Source organism: Heteronotia binoei, chromosome 9, assembly GCF_032191835.1.
Source record: "Heteronotia binoei isolate CCM8104 ecotype False Entrance Well chromosome 9, APGP_CSIRO_Hbin_v1, whole genome shotgun sequence".
Lineage (NCBI taxonomy): Eukaryota > Metazoa > Chordata > Lepidosauria > Squamata > Gekkonidae > Heteronotia > Heteronotia binoei.
The window spans coordinates 93,053,388-93,074,202 of record NC_083231.1 but is presented as its reverse complement, the minus strand read 5'-3'; the positions used below and the strand labels follow the sequence as shown (position 1 = coordinate 93,074,202).

Genomic DNA, 20,815 nt, shown 5'->3' with positions numbered 1-20,815 from the left:
TATGAAATACATTTGAAGCAGGCAACATAGAAGTTGGGGAGGTGGGACTTTTCATATGTTTTAGGATCATATCAATTGTTTCTTCCCATTTATATTTTTATTTCAGTGTCTCAGGCTACATAGAAAAAATAAAAAAAAACATAAGGCCAGTGAGTTTTTAAAAGTGAAAACTTTATTTTAACTCTTATTGCAAACTGCCAACATTTCATATCAAAATATAAAAATCAAAATCGCACAGTTATAGATTTTTATTTGCTCCAAACAGTACATCCATTACTGAGAAACATGAATATTATTTTTTATTAACAATGTAAAAAGGTGCCAAATTATTTCCCCAGAGCCCTTTCAACATTACATTGATTATTTATCCCCTTTTTTCCATTATAGAATTCATGGTGTTTTTTCTCTTTATGCCTCTTCACTTGACTATTTTTATTTCAATACAGAAACTTTTAATAATGAGATACACTTCAAATTTACAATAATCTTTAGTTATACACTATGTAAATGGCCTAGAACCGACCTATGAGATAAGGCATTGTTGCTCTCAAATCTGGTGATACAGCGAAATTCAGTCATTTCCACAAATTTTCTGTGACACAGAATGTAATCTATCGATCAAGGCAGTTCAGCTGTCAAAGGTCTCTTGTATTTTTGGTCACTCAGTATGGACTTTAAAATATCAGGACAGTGCGAATGCTAAAATGGTAGAAGAAATTTAAAAGTTAGGGATGATTAACAGAGTTCTGTTTGTCAAAGCACAAATAGCTAATGTTTCTGATTAAGATCAAATGGCGAATTTCAAACATTAATAAACAAAAAAGGAGAAACAATCTGGCTAAAGATTAAGTGTGTCCAACTGAGTTCTCAACAGATGTTAAATTCATACTTCTCCCACTGAAATGAACAGGACCTAAATTCCTTTAAAAATTATTAGCACTTTCAGTGAATACTATAAGGTTTTCAGTGGAAAAGGAGACATTTCCAATAAATATTAATTTTAGTCTTAGTGTGACACCGTTTGGAGCCAAATTGGCTGTACAAGCAGTGTCATTAAAGTAAAAATAATATACGAAAACAAGATAAAATTATAAATTTCTTATGTGTGGCTAGATCATGGCTCCTGTTAAACAAATATCTTCATATGCATCATCTTTCAATTTGTTTGTGCTGCTAGGATATTTAAAGTACCAGGTAAAACTTGTAGCTGGGATCAGTGGCCGGCCAATGAATTTATATTTTTAATTACCGTAATACATTCACATATTTGCAAAATTTTGTAGGTACCTTTTTATGACTCCAAAGGAGCAGTTTCTGCTAATGCAGCACTCATTACTAGAAGGAATCTTTTCTTCATCACAGGATAGTGCCCGTTATCTCTAAATGTGCTGAAGAAAAGATTTCTTCTAGTAATGAGTGCTGCATTAACAGAAACTGCACCAAGGAAAGCTCATCTTGGCAGAGAGCCCATTCTGCAGAGCCAGACCTTTGACAGAAAAGGCCCAGGCTCTGGTTCATACCATGTCTAGCCCTTGAGCAGTGAAATAGCCAACAGACTGCTGCCTGATGATTGTAGTCAGAGCTCAGGGACATATGGAAGGAAGCGGTCCTACTTCTGTTACTGTTGCTCTCACAGTTCAAAAGAATGACTATTCAACCAGTTTTAAGTTTGTGATGTAATTGCAGCACTAGTCTTGATCTTTACCGAGCTATCAAGTGTGTTTTTTATCCTGCCTTCCTTCCAAAGATCAGAGGCTGGCTGTCTCATTTTAGCTTTGCAACAACAACCCTATGAGGTAGGTTAGGTTGAGAGCCAGTGACTGGCTCAAGGTCAACCAGCAAGCTTCATGGCCAGGTAAGGATTTGAACCTGGATCTCATAGTTTAGTTTGACATGATAACTGCTCTTTGTGCTTCCTTCTACCTATAGGCTTCCTTCTACCTATAAGCTCATGCAACTTCACTTTCAGGTTCAGGAAGAATTTATATAACCATAAGGAGGGGGGAAGAAGGAAGTCTTACCTCTTTCCTGATCTGAGCATATCAAAACCTTCATTGATTTTATCGAAAGGTAAAGTGTGGGTAATTAATGGATCAAGAGTGAACTTTTTTGCCATGAAATCTGAAACCAGTTTAGGAACATCCTGTTTGCTCTTCCAGCCTGGAGTTAAGAAAATACATAATTAGGACATCGTACTGAAATAACAATGCCATATGATAGTAATTAATTACTTTTGCTTTCCCAGAGATTACAGCCTGAAGGTGTTCCTCAATAATGTGCAGCAGAAGATTATTGCTGCAGGGCTACTGGTTGCTAGAAAGGATTACAGGTTGTGCTTTGCACACATCCAATCTGTTTTGCTATTCCAACTGCACATAGCAGGACTGTACATACTTTTCATGTATGTACAGCTTTGCTACATGAGAGCAGAACCCAGATTTTTAGGGGAATGTGTTTGCACATACCAGAACTGTGTGCACATAGAAAATAAGTGTTTCCTCATTCAGCTAATAATTGTGGGTATCATGACAACTTGTTACACAAAATGACCCTGAAAAGTAGAGTTACTGCATAGTAGATTACTAATTCTCTGACTCCCGCCCCCTCACCGAGAATCTACCCATATGGAGAGGTTCTTCCACTTGCACTTCAGTATTTTAGCACCAAAGTGAATATGAAATTTCCTACAAATTTGAGTTTTGACATCTTTTCAGAAACCTAAAAATTGACTGTGAACATTTTAGAAATTGGATCTATAGTTTAATTTGGGCTTGGATCACATACAGGTCTTTTTTTTTTTTGCAAGGAATGCAGTTCCCATCAAGCTTGGTGTCAAAAGGTGTGGCCTAATATGCAAATGAGTTCCTGCTGGGCTTTTTCTACCAAAAATGATGCTGAACCATGGTTTGGTGCCATAGGAATGAACCTTGTAGAACTCCCTCCTTCAGGAATTCATCATGCCTGCTTTGCTGTAGCCCTTCCAGCAGCTTTAAATCTTTGTCTATTTGTCTGTCTTTCTGTTTAGCCTGATCTCATCAGACCTCAGAAGCTAAGCAACGTTGACCCTGGCTAGAATTTGGATAGATGTCCAAGAAGTACCAGGGTTGTGACAAAGAGGAGGCAATGACAAACCACCTCTGAACTTCTCTTGCCCTGAAAACTCTACATAAATCAGTTACCATAAGTCAGTTGTGACCTGACAGCAAAAAAATAAAATCTAGCTAGCTAGGTAGCTATATATGTCTTGGTTCTGGAAGAATTCTGAACACTGTTATCCCTGGGTTTACATTTTTGTAAAGTTTGGGATAGTTTTTGTCTGTGTGACTGAGGATTTTTAAAATGGATTTTACTGCATTTTAGCCTTGTAAGCTATCTTGAGCAGGTCTCTTCATGGAAGGTGAAATATAGATGATGTAAATAATAAGTGAAACCTTGGAGGAGTTTCCCACAATCATTACTTCTCATCTTTCATATGAGTTAATTAGTGATTTCTGTTCCACAACTATACATAGCTTGCTTTTTCAAAGGCAACAGCAAACTTTCTAACTCATTAGTAAGAATGCAGTTCATCAGCTAGCTGCACATACGAAAGGAGATCATTAGGTCATTGTGAAGGAGCTGGGAGATGGGAAAAGAAAAGGGTTCACACAAGGAAGTCTGAAGCTCCATCAAGGTTTAGTTATGTATCTGAATCAAGCCTTTGAGGGAAACTTTCCTTTGGTACCATCCAACCAAAGTAAGGCGTTTGCACATCAGCATGCCAGTGGCCACTACCTACTAGATATTTATTTTTTCCTTCTTCCAAGGTGGGACACATTATGCTAAATCCCATTTATCCCTCTGATTGCCATGTAAGCTTGGTGGCAAATTGCCCCCAGATCTCCCAACCTTAGTGTGACGCCCCAACCACTGCACCACACCAGTTCTCACAGTCTTAACTTTGACATGGGAACACCATGTTCTGTCTTCCATGAATTCAGCTAATCCTAGGGTTGCCAATCTCCAGGTGAGGCTTGGAGATCTCCTGGAATGAGAACTTCTCTCCAGGCAACAGAGATCAGTTCCCCTGGAAAAAATAACTTCTTTGGCATGTGTGCATTCTATTTCTATCGCATCATACCCCACTAAGATCCCTCCACACCTCAAAGTTTGCTTTCCCCAGGCTCCACCCCAAAATCTCCAGGAATTTTCCAGCCTGGAGCTAGCAACCCTATCTAGTCCTCTTCTACTCCATCTAAACTAGCAACGTTCACCTTGCTGTGTGGCATTAAATTTATAAACAAATCATGTTTTGCGCAAAGTATTATCTGTTTTGAATGTATGGTCAGTGACATCAAGTTCTCGTGTTAGTGGCAGAGGAGGGAAATGTTCTCAAGCTATGCATCATTTTATAAACTTTTTATCTTGTTCCCTCTTAGTCATCTTTTTAATAAATTAAATAACACCCATGAAAATAAGAGTACAAAAAAAAAAAAAAGAGAGAGAGGAAAATGTCTCCCATCCAAATACTAGCCAGGGTCAACCCTGCTGTAGTATCTCTTCTCTAGATAAGGAGGCAGGATATAATGCTTACCTCCGAAGACAGATCCTTTCCAAGTGCGGCCAGTGAAGAGAAGCATTGGGTGAAAAGTGATCTGTGATGCTGATGGAGCCACTCCCACAATCACGCTGGTTCCATAATTCATCTGGCATGAAGCCAAGGCAGCCGTCTAGAGTGAAAATCAGAGTCATGCACTTTAATCATGCCGAGGTGGGGGAGGAATCTGGCATTAGCACCGTGACATTCTTGCAGTTTCAGGTCTGAAACCCCTGGCACCTTTAATTTAAATATTTATATCTTTCCTTTTCAAAAACTCAAGGAAATTTACATCAGGGAGGAATCTTGGCACACAGACACCCTGACAGGTACTTCCATAAAAGGCTCAGTTCCTCACAAAGGACAAGCATACCGTTGGAGCAGATGGTATAAGCAGAAGAGTGCTCTGGTTATATCTGAGAGAACACTGAAAGGTCTCAAATAGGAGAGATGGAATGTTGGTCTCAGGTTGTAAAGGGCTTTAAACATAAGCACCACCATATTGAATCGAACATGGAAGCAAATCGGTAGCCAGAGTACTTCTTTCAACCCAGATGTAATGTGATAATGGGATGTGGAGTAGTGCAGCATTCCCCAATCTCACCAGATCTCAGAAGCTGAGCACAGTTGATACTTAGATGGGAGGCCACTAATGAAGACTCTGCAGAGGAAGGCAATGGCAAGCCATCTTCTCACTTTCCTTGAAAGCCCCTTTCTGGGGTTGTCATAAGTGGATTGTGACTTGATGGTGCATGTTACATTCTAATAGTGAAGTGTGGGCCCATCTGCAAACACTTATGTCCATGGATTGGGCCTATTTATACAGAAGGAAGATTTTCCTACAAACTTGGGAGGTAGGCAGAGCATGAAGGATGGGGGAGCAGGAGAGGGGAGAACAGAAAAACATGGGACATAGCATAGAGAACTGGGAAGACAGGCAAAACAATAAGGATTGAGGGTAGGCCGAACAGTGATGAGGGGGAGGAAGGGAAGGAAAGGAAGGGGAATGAGATGCCTCTTCCCCATAAGTTGCTTGTGGGTCCCTGCTTATACATGCATAATGTGTTTTATTTATTTTATTTTGGTAAATTTTTATCAGTTTGTCCCAGGAAATGAACACATAGGCACCTTTTGCTCTAAGTAAAGCTTCTATATTACCTTCAAAGGCTGCCATATACAGTTATCGAGCCTCGAGATTACAACAGCACAGATCTGTATGGCCAAATCAGCCATGTCCAGTGCAGTGTGCTATTTACAGACCAAATGCAGCTTAAAAAGGCAACTACAATCAAACCCTGCTTAAAAAAAAAAAGGAAATGTACAAGAATTCTTCCAGGCTGTTTGTTTGATTAACCTCATCTACAGAAACAAAGAATCTCCTCCAGAAACCATTGTTTCTGATTCCATATTGTTTGGATTATTTTTCCATTAGGATTCTGTTTTCAGTTCACATCTCAAAAAATCTGAAGGGCTGCAGCAGATTATTGGTGTGGACCCCAAGCTTTGTCTAATTCCAAAAAAGGAAAAAAACTTGGTTTACTGGTGTGGGCTGATGATGTCAACAGCTAGGCTGATTGCTCTTTTCTTTATTTTCTTATATGCAGTATACCCACTACTGCAATGATACCTTAACACACATACCATGGTTTCAGTGCGCCCAATCACTTCGAAAGAATAGTCAACACCACCCTTGGTCATTTCAGTGATTACATCCTGAATGGGCTTATCGAAATCTTTTGGGTTGATGCAGTCAGTGACGCCCAGCTCCTTGGCTTTGGCAAACTTATCCTTGTTGATGTCGATCCCAATGATCCGGGAAGCTCCTGCAGCCTTGCAGCCCATGACTACGGCGAGACCGACTCCTCCCAAACCAAAAACAGCACAGGTAGAACCACGTTCCACCTACATCACCATAAAGATAATAAAGCATCAATTGAGAAGTTCAGTGATGAACCATAATGTCCAATGCAATACAAGTTTTTTTCTGTCCTGTGGAACGGCTAGATTTGAGTCCTGTATCACCTTAGTGACCAAGATTTTTGAGATAGAAGCCTTTGAGAGTCAAGGCTCCTTTTGTCAGATACATGTATATGACAAAAATAGTCAATTGCACCTTTAAGACCAACTTAGTTTTATTCAGAATGTAAGCTTTTGTGTGCATGCACACTTCTTCAGACGAGGAAGAAGTGTGCATGCACACGAAAGCTTACGTTCTGAATAAAACTAAGTTGGTCTTAAAGGTGCAATTGACTCCTATTTTGTTCTACTACTTCAGACCAACATGGCTGTCTATTTGGATCTATGTATATGACTAAGTTCATACCCCCCACACACAAAATCCTGTTGGTCTCTAAGAGGCTACTGGGTTCAAATATAGCTCTTCTACTGCAGACCAACATGGCTGCCCTCCAGTGTTCCCTCTAAGCTGAGTTAGTGTGAGCTAGTTCACAATTCTTTAGCCTCCAGCTCACACATTTTTGTCTTAGCTCAGGAAAAATGGCCCCAGAGCAAACTAATTTATGCAGTAGCTCACAACTTTAATGCCAGCAGCTCACAAAGTAGAATTTTTGCTCACGAGACTCCAGAGCTTAGACTTAGAGGGAACATTGCTGCCCTCCTGAAACTATCCTGATTGTTTGAAGTTCAGTTTAAGAACACAGAGTTCTACTGGATCAGACCAGTGGTCCATCTACTCCAGCATCCTGTTTCACACAGTGGCCAACCAGTTCCTCCTCCCCTCCATTTTATTCTCATAACCTCTCTGTGAGGCAGGTCAGGCTGAGAAAGTGTGAATGAGTCAAGGTCACCCAGCAAGCTTCCATGGTATTGGTAGGGATTTGAACCAGGGTTTATTTATTTATTTTATTCAATTTGTATCCTGCCCTCCTCGCCAAGGCGGGCTTAGGGTTTCCCAGGTACTAGTCTGACATTCTCAACCATTACACCACATTGGCTGCTACCAGGATTTTTTTTCTTGTAGCAGGAACTCCTTTGCATATTAGGCCACACATCCCTGATGTAGCCAGTCCTCCTGGAGCTTACACTAGGCCCTGTACTAAAAGCCCTGTAAACTTTTGGAGGATTGACTATTGTATGGCCTAATATGCAAAGGAGTTCCCGCTACAAAAAAAGCCCTGGCTGCTACAATTGGCAAGTTGGCCCCAGGCTAATTGGAGTTAGACAAAAATCACAGGCAGGGAATGTAGCTTTATCACTGCACCACAATCCACATGCCTTCCTGGCTCCAGACTTGCCACAGTTTTCTCACGCTGGAGATCACCCACTTACATTCTGATCTCTACCTGTGCAGTTTTGACGGCCGCTCCATAGCCAGTAGAAAATCCACAGCCAATCAGACACACTTTTTCTGGAGGAGCTGCAGCATCAATTTTGGCCACGGCGTTGTCGTGCACCACAGTGTATTCTGTGAAGGTACTGGTGCTGGCAAAGTGGTGCAGCGGCTTCCCTTTGTAAGTGAACCTACTGGTGCCATCAGGCATTAGTCCACTAGCGGCCCCAAGGCTTAAAGATACAGAAAGGGGGGGGGGATTGGTTAGTTGCTCTTTGGATCAAGGACACAATAAAAGGAATGGATGTTAATAAGAAGGACCAGAAGACCAGCCCTTTGATTACTGCCACTACAGAAACTCACTCATTTTGAGAGCACAGGTTGGCTTTGGGATTTAAGCAATTGTTGCATTCACCACACTGGGGGACAAAGAGTGGGATGACTTTGTCTCCTGGGAATGACAAGAAGAATATTGTTGGTTTGATACAACCTAGTTGCATGAAGAACACAAAGATGGCTAAATTTAGGAGAACTTCTAAGTGGTCAGTCTAGTGGTTGGTTGATAACAGCACTGTTCACAGAACTCATTCACAGTAGACAGAATGTAGAGGGCAAGCGATTGCAAGCATACTAACTGTGCTACCCCACCTACACTCAATCTAAGGGCCTAACGAATGTTCTACTTTTTATGTTATTATATATTATACAGGTCCAACCCAGGCTTATGTTGAACCAGATGTGCTCTGGGAGTTCTGTGCTGAAACTTAATTCTCAGGCATGTTGGGAGCCCAACTCAGATCAGGGTAGCAGTATGCAGGTTGAAGGACCATAAGCTTTCTTCCTCAAGTTGTTTTTCCAGTACAGACTATATCTTTCCTTCTAGTGTGGTTTCTCTAAAGAAAACCAGCCCCATATCACATGATTGTTAGCCCTTTAATGCATGTCATTTTTTTCTATAAAGAACATTTAAATTGCAAGGTTTCACGCAGGTAACTCCTTCCCCAACACTCTCCACAACTCCAGCTGCTTCATGACCAAGAATACAGGGAATGGGTGAATGGAGAGAGCCACTGACAACATGATCATCTGAGTGACAGATTCCTGTAGCCAAAATCTGGAGTGAAGACAAAGGAAGTTGACTACATGAAACTTAGTTGTTTGTTAGAATATGGAAGTCTGTTAGTTTCAGCTGGTGAAGCCACAGGGAAGTGGGTTTAAACCAGGCATGTTGTTGTCTATGTTGCCCCAGTGTTTCCTTGTTATACACATATGCTTGGCTGTACCTGGTTTCACACAGGTGACTCCTTCCCCAACACTCTCCACAACTCCAGCTGCTTCATGACCAAGAATACAGGGAATGGGTGACTGGAGGGAGCCACTGACAACATGATCATCTGAGCGACAGATTCCTGTAGCCAAAATCTGGAGTGAAGATAAAGGAAGTTGACTTCATGAGGCTTGTTAGAATATGGAAGTTTCAGCTGGTGAAGCCACAGGGAAATGGGTTTAAACCACTTTTTGTTATAGCCCTTATTGAGCTTAAATTGTTGCTGAGGAGCTCCAGGCATGTGGTTGTCTATCAGTTTTAAAATGCAATTGTCCACTAGTCTGTTATCAGGAATTCAAAATAAGTTTCACCAGTGGGTGGAATAGCAGCTTGTACATTACACAACACAATCAAGTGCATATGTGTGTGCTGACATGCATGCGCACTAAAGCCAAGCTTAATCAGCCCCATATCCTCTGAGATTCAGCTTCTAGAGACCCTGGGAAGGGAGCTGATTGCTGAAAAGTGTGCCAGCACTAGCTAACAAAATCTTAACAAGCTGTTTTCAAAAGGCAGTAATAGTGATGATTAAACATAGAGAGCATCCCCCCTCCCTAAAATGACTCTTTGTTGTTCATTTGGTTTGATTCTGTGTCCAGAACTGGAACTGAGGTAGAGCCAGTTAGGGGATATGATACATGACAGAAAAGTGATAAAGCAAATAGTTATATACCCATAATATAATCAATTTAGGATTTTTATGGTAGATAGCATAAATAGCAGAAGTTCTAGCAGAAATAGAGGGCATTTCCTTGCATCATGTTTGACTAAAGGGAGTACAATCAGAAACGTTCCAGCTCTGTCTTATATAAGTAGGAGCAAATGATATCCAATTTGATGGAAACAGTACAGATTGGTTAGCATGAGAGGCTGGAGAGTTTATCTCCCCCTCCTTCCATGTTTCTATAATTTAAATCCGCAATTAGATGTGAAGTGTGTTTCTCCATTGGGATGCTGCTAGTCACTGCCCTTTATTCTGCATCAGCCTGTAAACGTAACATCTGTGGAACATTTGTTTTGTCACATGTGCATAAAGGCTCCTGTGCATCCCCATTTGTTTCAGTGGAAGAAATGGAAGCTTGGCTCATGCTTTTGAGGAAGCTATTCCATGCTGATGGGCTCCTTATAGACATAGCCAGAGCTCCTATTCCAGGAACAAAGGAGTAGTTTTGTTAGCAGAGATTTGGTGAATCTTTGGTTTGTCGTTCTTACCTTAATTCGAACTTCATGTGCCTTTGGTGGTGCCACTTCTATTTCAACAATGCTTAATGGTTTCTTAACCTCCAAGCAAACGGCTGCTTTGCATTTGATGACCTGTAAAGAAAACAGAAGGCCAAATAGTTGTTCTTCAAATAACTAGACCAGCTGTTGACACAGGGTGGGGTTCTCTATTTGTTGTACATGCAATCAGGGTTGGATTTGGACTCCATAGACCTGTCACTCAGCTTTAAAACTTTCTGATAAACTTTGATTCATTGCTATCTTTCCACCCAACTATCTCACAGAATATTTGTGAGGATTAAATGCAAAAAATGCAAGCAAGTTAGGATAAAACCAAATGCTTTGAAGGGATTAGGCCTACTTACTTGCGTTGGAATGGAGTTAGCATTTGCAGAGCAGAGTAAAAGTTGGGGAATGCTCAGGTACCCAGCCTTGCTGTTGAAAAACCAGGCTGGTGTTATGGCTAAGAGAGCTTTCTGTTATCTGCATCTGGGCTCGCCACACCTCCCTTTTCTTAGACTTGCCCAGCCTTCCTATATTAATGCATGCTTTTGTAACCTCAAGGCTGAACTTAACTACAGTAATGGGGTTGCCCTTGAAGACTACTCAGAAACTGTAACTGGTTCAGAATGCAGTAGCCTGAGTATAGTCTGGAACTGGACAATGGGAACTCATCTTGCCTACTTTAAAACAGCTACATTGGCTGCTAGTTTATTTCTGAATTTAATTTAATGCACTGACTATGATCTTTAAACCCTTCTTTGTCTAGGACTCACATCTCTTCCCATATGTCCCCATGCAACTGCAGTCCTCTAGTTACCTGTGGTACTATTCAGCATGAACAGGGACTCTTGCAGACCCGTAACACATAGCATCTACCCATCATGCAGTAGAGACGTGACACTTTGCCCCAGTTACAGAGAACAGTTACATGACTTTTTGACCCAGTAACCACAAGATGTATAGGAACATGATGAGCCGAGCTACCCAGACAAAGGTCAGCAGGGACTTTCTCAAATGTGAGGAAACAGAGATGTTCTTACATCTGTCACCTTGAGACAAGTTATTTCTGGATAATTGTCATGGTAGATTTCGGTAAATGTTTTGCATGTCCATTGTGCGAGTCTTGTGATTGTGATGACAAAATCTGAGACCAAAATCCTATAAAAATAAAGACTGCTGGCTTGCAAGCTGAGCAATTCTCCCAGGACATGTGTCTTGTGTGGTTGCTTCCTACAGTTACCTCACTTAAGGTAGTCTACTTTAAGGGCATCTACCATAGCCCTTTTCAATAGTGGCTCTCACCTTGTGGAACAGGATCCCTGAAGAGGTAAAGAGGTTGCCATCAATACTCTCTCTAAGCTGTGGAGTCTTGTGAGCAAAAATTCTACTTTGCGAGCTACTTTCATTAAAGCTGTGAGCAGACTGCATAAGTTTGCTCTGGAGCTAAGACAAAAATGTGTGAGTCAGAAGCTAAAAACCTGTGAGCTAGCTCACGCCAACTCAGCCTAGAGGGAACACCGGCTGCCATCTGCAGAAGATTTTAGGAACTGGCATTTTCTTTGGGACAGGGGTGATCAGGATTTAATTTTTATTAGGGATGAGTCTGATGTAGAATTGTAAGCTGTGTTGGGCCCTAAGGGAAAGGTGTGGTATATTTTAAGTGAATAATGCCAAAAGTTGTCTTAATAGCTTAAGGAGGAAACAGATTCAATCAGAGACAGTAAGCGTGGAGGAGAGAGGATTTAAAAAAAAACAAAAAACAGACACACTCCTGTGCTGTGGCCATGGTTCTGACTGAATGTTCTGTATCAGAACAGAACCGGCATTCCAAGCCCTCCACCAGTCCCCACCCTGGGGTTGGCATTACATTACACCACTGAAACTCCTGATGTGAATATAAACACAAATCACAATGGAACACTGTTTTGTAATCCTGGTTTGAGGCAGAAGCACTATGGCAACTCTTATAGTACAATATCTAACTACCGTAATTGCCAGTTTTGTTAATACCACATTTCCTTCTGCTCTCAGCCTTTGAGGAGAGTTGTATGCTCTGTTTGAACAGTTGATCAGCTTCTGATTTTTAGATTTTCCATTGGAGGCTGGCATTTTTCTTTTTTTCCTTCCCTGTAGGCTAAAGGCACAGCTTGATGCCAACTCTGCCTAATCTGTTCAAACCTGCAGAGCATGCTACATAAGACAACAAGCGGATAAAGCACATATTATTCAAGTTAGGGCCTGGGCTGGAACATCTTTTTTTCTATCCCCACTTTTTGCCTTTGTTTTTAACATCCAGCCTGATGAAAACAATTTAAATGCTTGCATATGGTTCCATGTTATTTTGGTTGGTCCTAATAAATGACTTGGCTTTTCTTTCTGGATTGGTCTTTGGGCCTATGGTTACCTGCAATCTCTGCTTTTAAAGCAGATACTAGTTCTGCTGACAAAGGAGGTGTGTTGCTTTACCATAGAATTGCTCTAAATATATTATGGGCCAAAACTAAAACAGGAAAGTATTTGTCACACTGAGGTTAGAGCTATTGAGGTGGCTTAAGATCAGGGGTCCCCAATCCTTTAAAGCCATTTTTGAAGTTTTTTCCCCTACATCCTAGAATGTGTAAATTTGTGATTGTTATCAGTAAAACGCTTCAACTGGGGTTGCCAGCTCTGTGTGGGAACTGGCGTTTTCGCACTCACCTTCAAGTGGTGCGACCACCCTCCTCACGCCGGCGGATCTGCAGGGATTTCGTACCAGAAGCGCCGGCGCACCCAAAAGAGCCGGCGACTTCCGTCGCGAAACCAGCTCAAACGTTTTCCTGCTTCTTGGCGGTTTCCGTTTGAGCTGGTTTCGCGACGGAAGTCGCCGGCTCTTTTGGGTGCGCCGGCGCTTCTGGTGCAAAATCCCTGCAGATCCGCCGGCGTGAGGAGGGTGGTCGCACCACTTGAAGGTCAGTGCGAAAACGCCCATGGAGATTTTGGAGTGGAGCTTGAGGACAACGGAGTTTGGGGAGAAGAGGCAGCTCAGAAGGGTAGAATGCAATAGAGTCAGCCCTCTGAAGCCGCCATATTCTCAAGGGGAGATCAGTTGTAATCTCCAGACCTCACCCAGAGGTTGTCAACCCTCATTTTAACTAAACTGGCACCCTAGTCTCTTACAGTAAACAATTGCTTTCTGAGATTCCTCAGTGGTTTCCCTCCCGTATTGTTGCTTTGCGAATATATAATCCTTTGCTTTAGTGAAGTCCTATAATTCAGATTGTCTGCAGGATTCACAACATACATCATTTTACAAGCAAATTTATCCACAAAAGCAATGATCCTGCAGAAGTCCTGTAACTTGGTGAAATTTGCAGACTTCATACTGTGTCAAGTGATATTATTAATTAATTAATTATTCTGTCAAGTGATATTATATTGGCTTTAAAAATATTTGTTCTCTTAAATGTGGTGCCATGAAAGCAGGGTTGCCAATTCCCAGGTGGGGGCAGGGGATCCCCCGGTTTGGAAACCCTCCCCCTGCTTCAGGGTCATCAGAAAGTGGGGGGAGGGGAGGGAAATGTCTGCTGGGAACTCTTATTATTCCCTATGAAGATTTATTCTCATAGAAAATCATGGAGAATTGATCCGTGGGTATCTGGGGCTCTGGGGGGGCTATCTTTTGGGGTAGATGCACCAAATTTTCAGTATAGCAGCTAGTGCCTCTCCCCAAAATACCACCCAAGTTTCAAAAAGATTGGACCAGGGGGTCCAATTCTATGAGCCCCAAAAGAAGATGCCCCTATCCTTCATTATTTCCTATGGAAGGAAGGAATTGAAAAGGTGTGCTGTCCCTTTAAATGTGATGGCCAGAACTCCCTTTGGAGTTCAATTATGCTTGTCACAGCCTTGATCTTGGCTCCATCCCTAATGTCTCCTGGCTCCACCCCCAAAGTCCCCAGATATTTCTTCAATTGAATTTGGCAACCCTAGATGAAAGCTTTCAAATGAGCTCCCACCCCCTTCTTGGGGAAAGAGGTATTTGCACAAATAAATAAGGAATTCCTCCGATGATGAATGCTGGAATTCTACCAAGAATAGTACATAGTGGCTCTGAAATGTTGTGTAAAATGTTATGAAATCAGAAGAAGGAAAATCTTTGCCAAAGGATTGTAAGAACAAGTCAGCAATTACATGATAAGCTCACTTGTTACCTGTGGCATTGTCATTCCTGGGTATTTTGTGGTGAAATTATCATGGGTGGATTCCGGCATAGTACCACAGATGTTTTTGGAATGGGCAGTTTACTGCCTTTCATTGTGAGAGGCCTATAATTCCCTGGCTTTATATCTGGTATTCTGAAATTTGCGTGGCCATTTTATATATGTTTTAGTACATTTTTATCCTGCCTTTCCTTCAAGGAGCTCAGGCCAGTATACATAGTGTTCCCTGTCCATTTCCCCCTCACAATAATCCTGTGTAGGGTTACTGACTTCCAGGTGGGGCCTGAAGTTCTCCTGGAATTAGAAGCGATCTCCAGATGAAAGAGAGCAATTCGCAAGGATGAAATGGCAGCTTCAGAGGGCAGACCCCGAGGTATGCCATATGAGAAAAGTTCTAGAGAGAAGTCATTACTGAGCTTCTCCTCTCTACTAACTCTGCTCTCCTCAGGCACTATCCCCAAATTTACAGGAACTTCTCAAGGAACCCTAATTTTATGAAAGAGTGACTGTTCCCAGAGCCACTCAGTGAGCTTCCAAAATGCCCCTCAACATAACACAAATATATGTTTACAATCAGGCCTTGAATACAGCAGGAGTTCACAGGAGCACAGCTCCTGAACCTTTCTGAGGGTTCCCTCTCTTCCTCCCTACCTTGTTCATTGCATAGTAGGTGCAGGTGCATAACAATCTCTGGATGAGCTCCACCACCTATTTTTCTACAAAACGACCCCTGTTTATAATGCAGATAAACAAAACAAACAACTGTCTGGGCTCATCTAAAGAAAAAGCCAGAAAAAGCATTTTTTTCCTGCAAAATGAAGACAGATACTGCCAGGTAAGGGTTTCATAGCTGGCTCAATATGTATATTTTGTGTGCATGCAAGAAACGATTTTTTAAACATCATGAACAATTTTAAAGGCATCCTGTTACACAGTGCTTGCGTCTGCAGTGCTGAGAAGCTACTCTCAGAATTATGCATAAACTCACTCCTTGACGTTTTTGTGGTTGGCTTCATCTCCTGTGGCGACCTCTGTCAGTATTCCAAAGGTGCCCGCAGGCTGAAAAAGCTTGGGGAGTCTTGCTCTAAACAATATGCTAATACTGGCTCATCCTCTTTTTGCCACATTTGAATCCTACCCTTCTGTCAAGCTACCCAGGATGCTTTACACTTTAAAAGCTGTAAACTACAAAGCAAACCCCATAAAAAGTAGACACTGACTCAAGCCCTGGTTGGTTCCTTTGGGAGCAGCTGTTGGCTTCCTACTCTTTTATGTATGAACTGTGACCTGATCTGGGTAGCTGAGGCTAGCCTGTGAGATCTTGGATCACTGTTCCCTCTAGGCTTTGCATATGAGCAGCCACTTATTAACAGAGGAAGCCTCGCTCAGCAGCAATCTGGAGCCACGCAGGGTCTTGCACTGCCCATTGCCCATTTTAAGACTGCAGCAGTTCTCTTCTGCTCAGGATGGGAACTGCTCTGCTAGGAGGGGGTGGGGATGAGAGGGAACATTGCTTGGAAACTAAGCAGGGTTGGCCCTGGTCTGTATTTAGATAAGAGTTCTCTAACAAATATTAGGGGTCATGATGCAGAGGCAGGCAATGACAAACTCCTCTGAATGCCTTTTGCCTTGAAAACCCATGGGGTTGCCATAAATCAGCTGTGACTTGCCAGCAAAAAGGGGGGGGAAAGCAGCTATAGCTGACTGCAACTTGCCCTGAAAAAGAGAAGAGAACTAACATTCTCACAGGGCCAGCACAGACCCTTGACTATTTGCACCTGGTCTTCCTTTTGTAAGGTGTCCCAAATTGGGTTCAATAAGAGATTTTTCACTTACTTTCCCTGCAGTGCTCATAGTGACAGATCTGTGTAGTTTCAGCAGGCTTTCAGTAGGTCTTTCTTTACGGCTTGATGTCTAAAGGTTCTTCTTGAAAGCTCCTGTTGCAACAATACACTTTGACTTATCTTTGCATGCCCTTCCCTAAGTTCCACCCTATGAACTTAAGCCACTCCTCTGCTATCTCTCAGTGTGTGCCAGTAATTTTATAATGCTGAAGGATTTGTGTTGGTTGACTAAGTAGTTTTTCTGAGTAGTGCAGTGTGCTTTGAATAACACTGAGGGAAGAAGAAGAGTTGGTTTTTATACCCCACTTTTCTCTATCCAAAGGAGTCTCAAAGCGGCTTACAATTGCCTTCCCTCCTCTCCCCACCCTGTGAGGCAGGTGGGGCTGAGAGAGTCCTGAGAGAACTGTAAATAATGCAAAGTCACCCAGTTGGCTGCATGTGGAGTGGGGAATCAAGCCCAGTTCTCCAAATTAGAGTCCACTGCTCTTAACCACTATACCACGCAGGCTCTCTAAATAGGTTTTTGACATTAAAAACGAACCTTTCTGGATTAGGTGCATATTGTAGAGAGGCAATTAAATCCGAATATTTGTCATGTCAAATCTAGGGAAGCAGAAATAAACCTGACTGCCCATAGATGCCCAGAAAGCCTTCACCCTCCAGTCAGGCAAAATAAATAATAAATAAATAAATAATGTTGCATGTCTCTCTGATGTTTAAAGGGATCATACAGAAGACTTTCCTCAAAAGATGAGCGATGATCAGGCATGCTACTGACTTGCTTCTGCTGAGCATTCTCCTGCTACTACCCAGTCTTGCCCCCATGCTGATGAGAGAACTGTGGAAACAGAGGTTAAGTTGCAGGATACATTGATGTCACATCCAGACTAAAACCTGGATGTGATGTCAGAATGGCAGCCAATGCTCTGGAAACTCTATGGTTGCATCTGCCCCTTGCCCTGCCCCCTGTGTTCCCAGGGGTGACAAGTGGTGGTCTGGATTCCTTAGTGGTCCGGTGTTAAGTGACTAGATTTAGGTGTGCATCTTCATAACTCAACAAGAAATAACCATGGTGAGCAACAAATAATCTATACATTGAAAGCAGCCTTAAAACCAGCCTTTGTGCTATACAGGCTCTTTTTAGTTCTGAGGAAGTTACAAAGTATTTAGGCTTCATGGGATGTTAACATAATTTTGGAAACGAAAGTGACATAGATAATTATCTCTCCTCCTGATATGCTCAGGGCTTTTTTTGTCGCAGGAACTCCTTTGCATGTTAGGCCACACACCCCTGATATAGCCAATCCTTCAAAAGTTTACAGGGCTCTTAGTACAGGGCCTACTGTAACTCCAGGAGGATTGGCTACATCAGGGTGTGTGTGGCCTACTATGCAAAGGAGTTCCTGCGACAAAAAAACCCCTCAGTATGCTCATTTATTAATATAGCTGGGGGCGGGGGGGCAGAAATCTGAGGAAGCATTCAAAGATGTGATCTCCCTGGCAGTCTAGTTTGCCAGATCTAGATTGGGAAACTAGATTTGGGAGTGATGCCTGGAGGTGACAGAGTCTGGGGAGGCGAAAGAAATCAGTGGGGAAGTGATGCTGAAGAGCCCGCTCTCTGAAGCTGCTGTTTTCCTTCAGGAGAAGAGATCAGTTGTAATTTCGAGAGAATTTGAGGCCCCAGCTGGAGATTGCCAGCCTCAAGTGGAGTCAGAAGTGGTGCAGTCCAGAATCTACTACACTAATTGGACAAAGTGTAGATTGTCTCAGAGTTAAAGCTCTTTGACACTTAACTGGCAATGTTGTGCAAGTTCACAGTGATCCGACCCTTCATTCTAAGGAGATTAGACAGGTTACAAACCAGAATGGCATTTGGCTCTGTGAAATAAATCTGATGAACAAAATTTAATTTCAAAACTCTTTTCTGTATGCTAATTTAATTTATTAGTTTTGATCCCGTGAAAGGCATCATCCCTTTGATCTAAGGGCCTTTCCAATGTACCAGTTTCTAGTCCCACACAGAGAGAGTTCTTACTAGGGCTGCTTTCACATGGTGACTGCAAGTGGATTTTGCTATTATTACATGGTAAAAATCCAGTTGCAATGCAAGTTATTTAGTGTGTGTGAATACACCCTGGGATTGCCAGCTGCAGCTAGTGGCACATGATGGGAGACCAGGGTGCAGGGACGTGCAGGGGTGCTGTTGAGTGACATCTCTTCTAGGGAAAATCTGGATGTGATGACATGCCTCTGTAGGAATCACTGGAAACTCTATAATAAAAAGACTGAGTTTCCAGCTATTCCTAGAGAGGCATGACATCATTTCTGGGTATTCTTAGGAGTAATGTCACACTGTCACCCAACAATGATTTTTAAAGCATTCCCCCCCACCACCCCTTTCTGCTGCCCACTGGAATATCATCAAACAATGGAAGCTGGTGGGAGAAGTTCCCCATTAGGGAAATGGCAAACCTTTACAAACATAGAACTTATTATCCAAGAAAACTACTTGTTGTTGGATGCTCCCCAGATCTTTATTTTGTCATTGTTTGGGGGCTAGGCTGAGTCTAATTCTTTAGTGCCTATCTTTGCCATCCTAAGCAGAGTCACACCATTCTAAGTCTACTGAAGTCTAAGTCCATTAGAAGCATGTTACTCTGCTTAGGATGGCACTGTATGTTTGTTTATTTAAGGAATCGGTACCGCTTTTAAAATATTGATGGAGGCTAACATTTTAAAAAAAAATTTTTTGAATAAAACTATAGCATTATTTTAAAACCCATAAAATTAAATTAGCTGTAAGCCAGCAGCAAAATAAAAATAAGAAAATCCAGCATAGAAGAACTGCAAAGCATGGTAATAATATGTTTTCTTTTGTGCTGTTGCTGTTTTGTATTCTGGCAGTTAGTTGGATGGGGTTTTTCCCCCTATTGCTATGGTTTTTATCATTAATATATTTATTATTATTAGGGAGGGACGGTGGCTCAGTGGTAGAGCATCTGCTTGGGAAGCAGAAGGTCCCAGGTTCAATCCCTGGCATCTCCAAAAAAGTGTCCAGGCAAATAGGTGTGAAAAACCTCAGCTTGAGACCCTGGAGAGCCGCTGCCAGTCTGAGTAGACAATACTGACTTTGATGGACCAAGGGTCTGATTCAGTATAAGGCAGCTTCATATGTTTATTAGTTTTATAGCCTTGAATGTCCCTTAAGGTACAGTTTGTTCTCTCTGAAACCTGACATGGTATGATCTTCCCTGGAAAGAACACAGTACAAACATGTTAGCAAGTCATTTTGATGGTGAGGTTTGCATTTTCAAAAACCATGCTCACATCAGCCCTACTGTCCTTTTGCCAATCCCTTGCAGGTACCATTTTTCCTGCCACTTAAAAAAGTAATTGGTAATTGCTATTAAGCTATAGAGCAACAGAAGAAGAAGAACTGGCTTTTATACCCTGCTCTTCTCTACCTTAAGGAGTCTCAAAGTGGATTACAATCACCACTGCCTCTCCCCCACAACAGGCACCTGATGAGGTAGGTGTGGCTGACAGAGCTCTGAGAGAACTGTGACTGGCCCAGGGTCCCCCAGCAGACTTGATGGGGAGGAATGGAGAATAAAATCCAGTTCTAGCTCTCTTCCATTCTTAACCACTAAACCACTGGGATTTAGCTGCAGTAGATTAGAATTTAGTCTCTCTGCATTCGCAGCTTTCACTTTTTGAAAAGTTGTAGCCCTTTCTCTGTGGAGTTTTGTCTGCATGAAAAGAGCTAGAGATTTACTTCTTTTTTTTAAGTGAATGATGGGAATTCAGAGAAGGTAGTAGATTGTGCTGATAGATTTTTTTAATAATTTTATATTTATTTATTTAATTTATTTATTTAAAATATTTTAATGTCACCTTTCCAGCCAATCAAGGTTCCAAATGCAGTAGCAATTACTGATTTTTGAAATAAAGGCATTGCAATGACACAGCGGGGAAAACATGCGGGAAATCCCAGCCAGTGGACAAAAGTGTACACAACCACCTCACATGGATTGCCAGTGCAAATGCTAAGGATGGATATTAAAAAGTCACAGTCAGATTCTGGTTATCTCTTGAATGTTTAACATGCTGTTGATGTGCATACGATAAGATGCTTCAAGGAATAGCAGAATTTTATTTTGTCGTGAGCAGCATCAAGATACCAATATTTTGTCTAATTTTGATGGCTTAGAGCACCCAGAAAGGAGCCCTATTTCCTCAGGTGTTTTGTTCTGGAACCCTTTCACAGGCACTGCATTAAGAACAGGGAGATACTGGGTTAAGAAAGGGGTTGTCCAACACGTTGCACTGTCATCCTGCTAAAAATTCATCAGTACA

The 20,815-nt window shown here is 41.9% G+C and overlaps 1 protein-coding gene across 6 annotated transcripts in view; it reads right to left on the bottom strand.

Moving 5' to 3' along the window:
* The window catches only part of LOC132577312 (alcohol dehydrogenase 1-like), a 105,896-nt gene that overhangs the window by 59,587 nt on the left and 25,494 nt on the right, over positions 1–20,815 (bottom strand). Inside the window, exons 1-9 of one of the 6 annotated variants that reach the window (XM_060247035.1) lie at positions 16,452–16,583; positions 10,405–10,506; positions 9,149–9,287; positions 8,229–8,316; positions 7,879–8,098; positions 6,218–6,478; positions 4,574–4,709; positions 2,022–2,160; positions 151–699 (exon numbers count right to left, since the gene is read on the bottom strand). The exons of 3 other annotated variants lie outside the window; for them this stretch is intronic. In XM_060247035.1, the coding sequence (XP_060103018.1) occupies positions 675–699; positions 2,022–2,160; positions 4,574–4,709; positions 6,218–6,478; positions 7,879–8,098; positions 8,229–8,316; positions 9,149–9,287; positions 10,405–10,506; positions 16,452–16,469 (1,128 nt within the window). In that variant the 5' untranslated portion in view covers positions 16,470–16,583 and the 3' untranslated portion in view covers positions 151–674. Of the gene's footprint in view, positions 1–150; positions 700–2,021; positions 2,161–4,573; positions 4,710–6,217; positions 6,479–7,878; positions 8,099–8,228; positions 8,317–9,148; positions 9,288–10,404; positions 10,507–16,451; positions 16,584–20,815 lie in introns of those variants that run through there. 2 more of the 6 variants (XM_060247028.1, XM_060247029.1) reach the window with 2 other exon arrangements.